Source organism: Bos indicus x Bos taurus, chromosome 1 (genome assembly GCF_003369695.1).
Source record: "Bos indicus x Bos taurus breed Angus x Brahman F1 hybrid chromosome 1, Bos_hybrid_MaternalHap_v2.0, whole genome shotgun sequence".
Taxonomy (NCBI): domain Eukaryota; kingdom Metazoa; phylum Chordata; class Mammalia; order Artiodactyla; family Bovidae; genus Bos; species Bos indicus x Bos taurus.
Window position 1 is genome coordinate 64387656 of NC_040076.1, and position 12500 is coordinate 64400155.

At 47.6% G+C, this 12500-nt stretch overlaps 1 protein-coding gene across 4 annotated transcripts in view; it reads left to right on the top strand.

Annotated features, from left to right (window-relative positions):
* NR1I2 (nuclear receptor subfamily 1 group I member 2) overlaps window positions 1-12500 on the top strand; it is a 33194-nt gene that overhangs the window by 13590 nt on the left and 7104 nt on the right. For 3 of the 4 annotated variants that reach the window (XM_027530047.1, XM_027530103.1, XM_027529899.1), the window contains exons 2-3: window positions 8346-8564; window positions 11183-11316. In XM_027530047.1, coding sequence (XP_027385848.1) covers window positions 8410-8564; window positions 11183-11316 — 289 coding nt within the window. In that variant the 5' untranslated portion in view covers window positions 8346-8409. The remainder of the gene's footprint in view (window positions 1-8345; window positions 8565-11182; window positions 11317-12500) is intronic. The other variant, XM_027529980.1, reaches the window with a different exon arrangement.

The window sequence follows — 12500 nt, forward strand, 5'->3', positions numbered from 1 at the left end:
ACTATGTTGAATAGTAATGGTGAAAGTGGGCACCCTTAAACCTGACAAAGATGCCACAAAAAAAGAAAACTACAGGCCAATATCACTGATGAACATAGATGCAAAAATCCTTAACAAAATTCTAGCAATCAGAATCCAACAACACATTAAAAAGATCATATACCATGACCAAGTGGGCTTTATCCCAGGAATGCAAGGACTTTTCAATATCTGCAAATCAATCAATGTAATACACCACATTAACAAATTGAAAAATAAAAACCATACGATTATCTCAATAGATGCAGAGAAAGCCTTTGACAAAATTCAACATCCATTTATGATAAAAACTCTCCAGAAAGCAGGAATAGAAGGAACATACCTCAACATAATAAAAGCTATATATGACAAACCCACAGCAAACATTATCCTCAATGGTGAAAAATTGAATGCATTCTGTTTTATAAAGAAAATTCCCACAATTGTATAAGCCTCAGACCCCACATAAGCTGATTCATGGCACCTCTACTCACCCACTGACTTAAATTAAAACTTGATGAAATCTCTCCCATGGCCAGCTGGAGAGAGTCTGCAGCTGGCCAGGGTGGGTGACCCGTGGGCTCACGGGCCAGCAGGAAGGCCAGGGAGTGCCAACTGGGGCAGACCAGTGTCTCAGAGTGACCCGCTTTCCATCTGTGCCCTGGAGAGTCACCTCCCGAAGCAGATGCAGCATGTGGACACTCCCCAAGACAGGGGTCCCCAGCCTCCAGGATCTAATACCTGATGCTCTGCGGTGGAGCTGATACAGTAATAATAGAAACCAAGTGCACAATGAATGTGATGCACTCGAATCACCCTGAAACCATCCCCTCCACCTCACTCCCCACCCCTGGTCCTTGGAAAAACTGTCTTCCACGAAAACGAACCCTGGAAAGGTTGGGAACCGCTGCCTTAAGGGTTGCCCAGAATGACAGATAGGGTCTGGGGGTGAGGAGAGGGTGGGCCAGGCACAGAGGGACTCACGGGCCTCTGAACTGCTACCCTGGGAACAGCATAAATCTCCAGCTTGGCAAATGTTAGGATTCTCCTGGGTTCAGAGTTAGCTATTTCTCCCTTGTTATGGCTAAAACTCTGCAGTTGGTGTGATTTTCTCTCTGGGGTTCTTTTTGGGGCTCAGCATGAACCAGCGGCCCCTATGCCTTTCTCGAGCTCCCTTATGAAATGCACCCATTACTGGCAGGTTCTCTTCCACTGTCATTCATCTGCCCTCTTCATCTCCTAATCTGCCTCCACTCCTCCACTGGAGACATGCTCACGGCCGGGACCCTTGCTCTGGCTTCAGTTTCTTTCACTCCACTCTTGACTCTTTCCAAATCACAGCTCCCCATTCTCACTTCCTCGGTGATTATCTTTGTGTCTCTCAAGCACATTCCAACACCCTGATGAGGGCTCCTCTCCCACTCTAGTTAGGATTCCTCCTTCTTGTACATCTCTGCTAAACGTCAAAACCCTGGACCTCCTACTGGGCATCTTTCTTGCTCATCAAGATGACCAAGGCCCACATCAATACCTTATTTCTGGCCTGCTGGCCCAAATATAGCCACAGCACTGCTCACATCGTCTCCATGTGACTCCAGAGTCACTAGGTAATGGCTTCCCACCTTCCTCCTCGGCCCCAGGCAAAGCCTTCCAGCAGCTTCTGGTCCTTCTCTTTCACACGTTCCTTCTGCGGCTGAGGAGCACTCATGTCATGGTTTTCTCTAATGTCTTCTAATCTGGAGTCATGATCAGCCACCTATCCTGTATCACTGGCCATCTCAGATCATTTTAACATTGGAGCTGGGGGGTGCTGCATCTCACAGCTTAACCCAGAGGATCAGGAAATCCCAGGTCCTGAAGCAGAGTCTCAATCAGCTAATTTCAGAACCTGAAATTTCCGGGTGCTCTCACAGCACCAGGCTCCCTTTGTGAGCCTCCTGTAACCCATCGTCCTTCTCTGTTGGTCCCAGTTCACCCTGGATTCCACCCAGTTCCCATCCTCCAGGCTGCTTCTGCTGTCCTCTCCTTGCTCCCCTGTCACCTGCAAGCCCTGTGCTGCTCCCCTCGTTCCCCACTCCAGGGATCCTGGCTCCTTCTACAACAGAAACAACTCATGTGTTCTTTAGAATGTCCCCCTTTATCCCCTGGTCTCTGGACACACCACTCTCCTACCTTTCTCCCCAAGTTCAAATCTGTCTCCCTGAATAGCCTGCTCTCCACTCTGGGGGTCCCTCTGGGCTGGCTTCTGAGTGATATGCATCTCCACAGATCCTCCTTCATTCTCTCCCTGCTGGATCAGCCTGTGGATAGACACAGGTCAGCTGGTAACATCCCCAGAACAGCACGGTCTCCTGTTCCTTTTCCTTCTTGCCAAAGGCCATGTAGACCTTTTCCATTTTATTTATGGGGCTCCTGAGCACCAGAGAAGTGAGCTGAGTAGAGAAAGTGAGTCAAAGGTCAGTGGCAGGGGCTAGGCCATCTTGACAATGAAAGAGGGACAGTACTTGCCACATCTCGTGCCCCAGGGAGCAAAATCCAAAGTCCTCTGACCTTCAGATGGTGGGACAGCTGGGTCCTATTTGCTTACACTCAGTCATCCCCGTGTGTACACCCATGTATGTCATTCCCTTCTTCCTAATTTAACAGTGACCTGCAGACCTCAGCAAATGAAGCAACTGTATTCTTTACGTCAGCCTGGTCAGGCCATGCTCCACGCTCAGAGGACTGAGCCTTCAGCAATCTCAACAATTTCCTAGGCAGCACACTGGGGAACCAGCCTGAATGCGCAGACCACACCAAAGCTCTCCAAAGATCCCTCCCTGAAGCTGGTTTTTCTAAGGGCTTAATTAAGACCCTGGCGGGTGAGAAAAAAAGGAAAAGGCTCTAATATATACAATGACAAAAATATTAATACAAAGGCTGAGAACCAATGAGTCCACATCAACCCCGGAAAAAATGCAGGTGCTTTTAGTGGTATGGCCATCTGCTCACATGAACCTCTGCTTAGAAAGAGAAGGATCTGGGATACAGATGGAGCTTCCCTGGAACTGGTCAAGAGACAGTGGGTGGACACATGCTCCTCTGACCGTGAGAGGGAGGACCCGCAGCTCTCCAGAGGGTGCGGGACCAGAAGCCTCTGGATGTGGTTGGAGCGGCAGCAAAGTTTTTGGTCCCTTTCTAATCAGCTTTGAGATGGCAAGACCTGAGCATCTCAGGGAATCGCCTTCTGCCCAAGAACAGAGAGCTACCTCAAAGGGATTCCATGACATGGAGGACCTGCCTAGGAACAAGTCTGCACAGAAAGTGGGTTTAACAAATGGCTCACCTGCTCAGACACACACCTTGAGAAGGATGCAGCAGGATGCTGATTTAAGAACACAGGCTCTGGAGTCAGGCTGACCTGAGTTCAAATTCTGGCTCCACCTCCTTCTAGCTAAGCAATGTCAACTCATCACTCATGCTAAGAGTGGGTGAGGATGTGTGCACCCAGGGCAGCAAGCCCTAGTCATGTATAATTTATTAATTTATTCAATCAGTTATTGATGGCTTTTCCTTGCTGAGAATTTAATTTATCCCTTCTTTGGTATATTCAGCCTAAATACTGCATTTTACAATTAATTATTTTTGCAAAGACCTCACTAAAGGAATGTTTTACTTTCAGGGAATACAAGAGTTGATCATTTCAATCCTCTGCTAGAGTTCACACGTTCACAGGCAGCAAGGAGCAGGTGCGAACCTCAGAGTAAATACAGCTAGACTGGATGGAGGCTGCATAGATAACTGGTCTTATTAAACTCACATGAAAGAGCGATGTGGCTGGCACATGCCGTCACCTAGCCGCTGTCATTTTCCTGTCCACGCAGTGTCATTCTATAAGGAGGACTGATGTGAGAGTGGAACAGGAACAAGTTGGGGGTGTCAGCTGGCACCCTGTTCACCCCAGTTCAGACTTCCATCTAACAAAGCTCCAGGCGACCTGCTTCCACAATCTCTTGCCAAATGACAAACCTCCCCCAAATTTACCAATCAAACCAACCACCATTTTACTTTCTATCGTGCTGCTGTGGTTTGGCGGGGCTCTGCTGGGAGTTCTTCCACTCTACATGACACAGGTGGATGCTAAGCCGGGCTGGGACATCTGAGACTGCTCACTCACATGCCCAGAGCCTGATGGGGACAGCTGGCAGGAGGGGTGGGGACAGCTCGCAGGCGGGGCAATGGGCCTCCGTCATCCGGGCCATCCCAGATGGTCATCCCCTTCATGTGGACTCAGTGCATGGCTTCAGGGTAGACAAACTTTCTCACATGGTGGTTAAGGCTCTCCAAAGGGCAAAAGCAGAAACAGCCAGACCTTCCTATGACTTAGGCCCAGAACTGGCACTGTGTCACTTCCACTATTCTTATTGGTTTAAGCAAGTCACAGACAATCCCTGGTTCATCCTGAGAGGGACTATACCAGGGTATGAAAGTGAGAGGTGTGTTTTATTGGGGACCGTCTTTGGAGAAAACACCTGTTACAGGTGCCCTAAACGGGGCTTTATAACAATATGAGAGAATGAACTACAGAATGTACTAGATCTGCTTATTTAACTTGGGCCAAACAAAGCAAAAGTCACACCAAAAGTTCTATGGAGGGAGATCCTGGTGTTAATTCTAACGTCACCTCATTAGGGAGTTGGGGAATGCATTGATCAGACACAGATTAAGTGTATCTCTCTCTTCTGTCCTTTTGGAAACAGTTCTTTCATCCCCCTGATGTGCCTCTACTGAGCTTCTGTTGTGGCACATGCATTGTGGCATAATTGTCACACCCCTTCTTAGGAAGGGCACTTACACCAGTGGCCGAGGGACTGCCACCTGTCTCCTACTCCAAAGTTGCTGATTTATGTGCAGAATACCTGCCACTGTCTCGCAGCCCCAAGTTCTGCTATGCCTAATGGCTCCTGAATGACGCTGAAAACCTCCTCCAATATCTTACTTATAAAATTTTCCCTTCCTGTAAAGCTCTTTGATTTGGGAACATTTTTGCATCTGTGGAGCAGTTAGAGTGTTTCATAGCAGACCCTGGAGTTCTGCCAAAAGAGTGACTTTCAGCTTCTGGAGAATCTGAAGAAAGACCAACATAACAGAGTATCTGGTGTGTGCAAGATGCTCAACACATGTTTGCTGTTGTGATAACTGTTATGATGAATAAATCTTTTGCAAAGGACCTAGAGTTATCTTTTGCAAAGGACCTAGAACACTGAGTTTCAATAATTCTTAGTAATGATTTTAGTATCTTTCTGCCTCATCCCTTTAAAAAATTATGGATGTTTATGTGTTTATCGAGGTATAACTGACATAAGTTTACACTAGTTTCAGATGTAGAATGTAATAATTCTGTACTTGTACATATTGTGAAATTATCACCACAGTCAGTGCAGTTAATATCCATCACCATCCCTAATTCTCTAGCACTAATCCTGAACCTTAGGTAGCCCCAGGTATCTGTTGAAACCATTTGTCTCTTTTAATGAGAATGTTTAATATACATTAAACCCCCTGAAAAACACGGGGGCTAGGGGCACTGATGTGCACAGTCAAAAATCCGTTTATAACTTTTGACTCCCCCACAACTGCATTACTGAGTCTGCTGTTGACCAGAAGATTTACCAATAACAACAGTTGATTAACACATGTTTTGTATGTTATATGTATCAGTCTTACAATAAAGTATCTCACAATAATGTAGACTAAAGAAAAGAAAATGTTATTAATAAAATCATAAGAGAAAATAAATTTATAGCACTGTATTGTATGGATACTGTAAGTTTCCATCATCTGCTTACAAGATGAATTATTGATCAGTACCTACATCATTATGATATAGATGTTATACATATTACTAACAGTAGATTAAAAATGAAAAGATAATGTGAAAAAGAAATTCATATTATTTATAGGTATAATGATTCATGCATTGATAAGAAAGAAACAGCAATACAACTGCTTTATGGTTGTCTAATGCAAGTGAAAGGGTTGTTTCACAGAGCCTGGACTATACACTAAATGAATCATCATTTGGTTTTTATGGCAAACACATTATTGAAAACACTGTGACATTAAAAAAAGTACCTATGATGACAGGATACACAATTGTTTCAATTACAAGAGAGGCATATTGTATGGGAATGTAAACAAAGTTATAAAACAGTGAGAAAACTAACACATTACTGATTTTATATTAAATACCTCTCATCTTATGCCTATGTAAGGAAGACTAATATCTACGCATGTTTTATGCATTCAGGAGATACCTTTAATTTTTTCAATATTTCTAAGCTATGTGGTTCATCTTAAGAGTTTTTCAAATTGCCACACATCTCCAAAAATTTTTCCGATACATTTACTGAAAAAAATCTCCATACAAGTGGACCAGCCAATTCAAACTTGTGCTGTTCAAGAATCAACAGCATTTACATTTAATTATCAATATATTTGCTCTTTCCATCATGCTATTTCAGTTTCTCTTCTCTCTATGGTTGAACTTTTCTTTATTCCTCCATTTTTTCCCTTTCTACGAGCTTTTAAGCTGTGCATTCTATTTCCAGACTTTTAGAAGTTGCCTAGAAATCTTATGCAGGAGATGCAGGTTCAGTCCCTGGGTTGGGAAGATCCCCTGGAGAAAGGAATGGCTACGTGCTCCAGCATTCTTGCTTGGAGAATTCCACGGACAGAGGAGCCTGGTGGGCTACAGTCTATGGAGTCGCAAAGAGTTGGACATGATCGAGCGACTAAAAAGCTTCAGAAATCTTAACCGGCACACTTTACTAATTAAAATCTGATTTATTATCTTTCTCCTCCCTCAACAATATTGAACCTTAAAAAACTTTCATTGTGATCATCCATCTTCTGACTTACCTGCTTTTGCATATTTTAGTTGTGTTTTGCTTTTCTTTTTAACTCCCAAGCATTTTTATAATTGGTTTTTATAGCTGTTTGTTCAGATTTTATGGTCAATTTTTATTCATTTTACAAATCTGATTGGTCAGTTGTTTCACAGGCTTTTTCTCTTTCTTTGATTGTCAGCCTCTTCTACTATTTATTTAAACATTCTTTGCTTGATAATTCAGGCATCTTTGCAGGTCTAATCCTGCTGTAAGTGTTTTCCCTGTCTCCTGCTCATAGTGCCATGTTAGCTTTTTATTCATGATTATGAGTTTTTGCTCATATTCCTTGAAAATTACTTGTGTGATTCTTGTGTCTAGGTGGAAGGTGAGTTCCTCTACAGGGTGGGGTGAGGGGTGGGGAGGATTATTTCTGCTTCTGTGGATGTCTAGGAGCACTAACAACCTACAGTGAAATTCTTTGTGGATTTTCTGGACATGCAAAGTATATACATTTTTTCCTGCAAGCCTGTATGAGGTCAGAATTATAATTCAAAAAATCAGAAAAAATTTCCACATACCTGGTCAGTTCAAGTTTCCAGTCAGTCTATTTTGCAGTTTTCTGAAGGGTCAGGGTCATGGAACAGATTCATTTCTAATTCATTCTTATATGTGAAATGGTCAGCTGTCATCTGTTACACTGTTAAAAACAGAAATTTGTGTGTTGAAATGTTGTGTGGTGGCCTAGAGAGTCTTTGGGGAAGAACAGTGGATAGGACAGTTTCCAGTGTCTGCCCACCCTCCTCTATGCCTACTCCCAGGTAGAATTAAAGTTATACCCTCCAGGTGAAAATTGGGGAGGACATCTAGAGTACAGCTTTATGAATGGGTTCGAGTTCTTTACTCATTTACCCCTCAGCTTGACAGGGGCCTGGGTACTCTCTCTCTGCATTGTGAGCCTGGCTCCTCTCTCTCTCCTCATCTGCTTATTTACTCAATTGAAAACAGGTTTTCTGCTCAGCCTTTCCAGTTCTCTCTGGGAATTTGGGCCACAATGTACCCAAGGGGCCAGCTCTTTGGGTCTCCTCAGTTCCAGAGCAAGTGTTCTGTCCCATGGACTGCCCCGCGTTCAGGTCTGTGACCAGCTCATGGCCTCCTAATCTGAGACTATCCAAGTATTCATTCTTTGGTCCAACCCAGAGCCTCCTTTCTCTTTCCTTCTCATTTCTTCCCCTAACTTTTCTCTCTCCGTGTTCTTCATCCATGTGCTTTACTCCAGGGCCCTATTATTGAACACAAATATCACAGTAACATCTTTCTGTCTAACTCTAGTCCTCCTTCCCCATTTCTTCTATGGAACGTCAGGTCTTGTGTCCACAAAACCCACATGAGTGATGCACACTGCGGCTTCAGCACACCCCTGTCCAGGGTTCTCATTCCCTGCGGTGTTCTCACTTCTAGTCCAAGAGGCTTAGAAGCAAAGCTGGAGGTGGGCCGTGAAGAAGAGTGGAACCATGCTGACCTCATGCACCGTGGAGAAGCTGACTCTGCATCCACAAATCCCATCATTGGCGCAGACGAGGAAGAAGAGTGTCCCCAGATTTGCCGTGTGTGTGGGGACAAGGCCACTGGTTATCACTTCAATGTCATGACATGTGAAGGATGCAAGGGCTTTTTCAGGTAGAGTTATCTGTCAACTTTCACCCACCTGCTGCCTCTGATAAAATGGGTCCCATCTAACTGGGGCTCTGCCACTAGCTCCCTGGGCACTGTCTCAGGACCTCAGCTTCAGAGGCCCAGGTTCAGAGAGTGGGCTGGTGGCCCATCCAAAGGCCTCCGAATTAGTCTCAGGAGAATCATTAGCATCTGAGAGGAAATCATCATTTTCTATTCTCCCACTCTACTCAGGAAAGGCCCCTTTCCATTAAGATCTCCCTTTGTTTTTCCGTGTGCTCTTGAATAAAATAGCAAATACAGCAAACGAGTCAGTAAAAGAGGAGAAAGAATTTGAAAATCCACAAAATTCAAGAGTTCAAATCACTCTTAAGGAGTGGTATTAAGTAAAGAATGGCATAAAATAAGCGAAGAATATGACACACCAGCTCACCTAGAAACAGAGATCCAAAATATTAGGGACTAAAAAGTCCCAGTTCATAGCAAGACACGCCCAAACAGAAAGGTCACGTTGTTCAGCTGAAGAAAGAACAATGACACCGCTCAGTGCAGGCTCAGACCAAGAGGAAGAGAAGCCAACCAGGAAAGAAGGGAGGGCCAGGTGTGTGAGGGCAGCTCCCAAGCAGGGGCACACTTGGGCCCCTCGTGCATTCTGAGGACAGCCAGCTGACTTGACCTCTGCAGCGTTCCTCCTGATGGCTGGACATTTAAATGGAAATGGACCCCTGCACCAAGGTCCAGCTTGCAGTCCCATCAAAGCTGGGCCGCCAGACAGCTGGGTGCAGGGGAGAACCCACAGTGGGGTGTCCAGGCCAGGAGGAGTCCAGTAATGCACTGCAGCAGCCCAGGACCCACCCACCCCCGCCCCCACTCCCGACCAGAGTGAAGAAACCCTGGTTTAGGAGCCGATGTGGTCAAGTTTGAGGTCAGCTCAGGAAGCCCTCATGCTCTAGGGAGAAATGAACATCCATGTGGGGCGCTGTCAGCCTGTGCACAGCTACAAGCAACAACTCTCCACTCATGGTGCTGAACAACAAGGAGAACATGTCACCTCTCACATCGAGAAGTCTGAGGCCTTCAAGGGGTTGGTGAGCCCAGCAGTCAGTCCTTCTTCCTCTTCTGCCATCAGAGAGTGGCTACCCTGCCTGCTCCACTGAGGACAGCAAAGTGCCAGGAGTTCAGGCTGGGAGCCACAGGGCTCAGCTGAGGAATAGAAAGGCCCCTCTTGTCCTCTAAGAGCAAAGAAATCTTTCCCAGAAGACCCTTCAATTCACATCACCTAGACCAGGGCCCCAGCCAACTTTTCACTAGCAAAGAGTCCCAGCAGATCCCTGAGCTGGGAATCCACCAATGAGGCCGCACGGAGGAGGAAGCGTGCCTGAGCCAGACCTGGATTCTCCCTGCGGCTCGCTGTAGGGGTCAGAGCTTGGATCCTGGTATCAGGCACACCTGAATTCAAACTTCAGCCTGTCCTCTACCTCAAGGACAGCGAGCGCTCTGTCTTCTCACAGACTCCATTTCCTCATCTGTGCCAGGCAGATGACCAAATGAATTTTGTAGGGTTCTAAGAGCTAAGTTTGCAAAGCTCTGCACAATCTGTAGCCCTGCATCCAATCCACAGAATGGCTGATAAACGTGGGCTCCTTCCCTCAGTCACCCAGGGGTCTCTTACCCAGCAGGGGAGGGGATGGGGCCTGAGAAATACACCCCCTGGCCGTCTGGCTCCTGGTCTCAGGTCTCCTGGATCAGCCCCCAGGGCCCAATCAGTAGCCACACCTGTCCATTCTTTGTTTCCACACTGCTGGACCAGAGCCAGAGGCCAGATCCAAAGGAGAATTTGTTTCCATCTATTCAGCTGTGAAAATTCGGGACAGGGGGATAAAGTTAGGGCCCCACTGACTGGGTCTTCTGGTGAAGTGCAGGATGGCTGGGCTGTGGGGGAGAGTGTGTGCTGGGGTCTCAAGAAGGAATTTACCACCTTGTTTCCCATCTGGCGCAGCTGTCTGGGGACACGTGGATGCAGCGCCCATACACTCCACTATTTTGGGGCTCTGAGCCTCTCTGTTCCCCTGCGGCAGTCAGCAAGGGGAAGCTTTTTTACAGTGAGGTAGAAAGTTTCCCATAGTGTACGCGGTCCTCTGGCCTCCCAATCTAGAATGGGGACTGGGGAAGGCAGGAGGCTTATGTTTCTTACACTCCCAGGGCCAGATTTCCGCCAGTCCCCTCTTCCAAGGAGAAATCCAGGAAGAAGCCACCTCCACAGAGACTTGGCCCAGTTCTCCTGGGGTTCCTGGGTGTTAGGAAGAAGAAGGGGAGAGGGTACGGGCCTCAGGGTGCTGAAGCATCCCACAAAGCAGCTCCGGTGCAGGCCCTGAGCAGCGTCCACTTCCCATGTGGATGCTGAGGACAGTCTAGTACCTGGCTCCCCTCCTCCAGCAGGCTCGGAGGCCTCTGGGCACCCACAGAAGCCTGAAGAGCCCTGGTCTGTACCTTTCCTATGAACCCCACCCAACTCAGAGGCAAAGGCAGAGCCCGTAGAGGGTGTGACCAGTGTCCGTGTCAGGGGCGGACAGGAAGCCAGGGTATACGATGCGGCCTATCTTCTGCTCTCTGTCCTCTTGCAGGAGGGCCATGAAGCGCAATGCCCAGCCCCGGTGCCCCTTCCGGAAGGGCACCTGTGAGATCACCCAGAAGACCCGGCGTCAATGCCAGGCCTGCCGGCTTCGCAAGTGCCTGGAGAGCGGCATGAGAAAAGAGAGTGAGCAAAGGCTGCGCGAGCGGGCATGGGCACGTGAGCCATGGTGTGCGCAAGAGCATCCGTGTGTGCGTGCACACAGGGGCAGACATCAACCTGAGGTCCCCGGCCTATCCTGGAGGGACTGGAGAAGTGGGGTGTTATCGCCATTCTCTGTTCTCGGAGGCCTGATTCTCTCTGGCCAGGGTCGTACTCCACTCTCCCCTCAGTTGCGCTTGTGTGATTCGCTTTGTGCCCTTCATAATTGTTTTAGCCGAATTAGGGGAGCTGAATTGGGAACGAGAAGCTGGAGACTCATGGTGTGCTTGACCTGCACCTTCTACCAGTGGCCCAGACCTAGCATCCTCGAGGAACTGTGTGCGGCCAGTGACAGAGGGTTCTTAATTCCCCTGTCCAGCTCTGGTATAATTGTGCTCCCAGGGGCTCTGAGATTAAAGAGCATGGGGGAAGGCTGGAAGTTTCCAAGGTGTATTGCGCTCCATCAGTCACAGAGGGACACAAGACCTTGGGAAGCCTTTGAGGGGCCAGGTTCCCTGGGCATTGGCAGAGAGCCTTTCCTGCAGACCAGCTCTGCCTGTTGTCCCCTCCCCAGCAGGACCCCCTCCCTCAGAGCTTTGCTCTGCACACACAAGTGGGCTCCAGAAATCCATGGATGACCTAAAGCCCCAGGCTACATAGGACGTGGCTGGAGACGATACCTCTTGCTAAGCAGTAGCCCAGCTCTCCGAGACTCAGAGATCGTGGGGGACTCTCGGGAGTCTTAATGGTATCTGATACACCGGAAACAAATAATCAGGTGCACTTATGAAACAACTATTACATAGCAGCAGTCATATTAGGCGCTTCCCATGCAGTGTCTCATGCTAAGAGCAGTGTGAGGTGAGCACTGTCACTCCAGCTTACCACGAAGGAAAGAGAGGTGAAGAAGCCCATCAAGGTCATCACTACAAAGTGGCAAAGCCGTCACTGAAGCCTGGTGCCTTAAGATCCAGAAGCCGGAGCAATAACCACTGTTCCACAGAGTTGTCTTGAACCCCACGGTCACAGGCAGCACACCCGTCCTTCCCCCCAAGTGTTTCTCCAGAGGAGCCCAGAGTCTTTGAGAGCCTGGAAAAGGGCAGGATTCTTGTCACCAGTCTGTCCCCATCCCCTGCTGCCGCCTGAGTCTGCTCCTGGCTGTCCTTGCA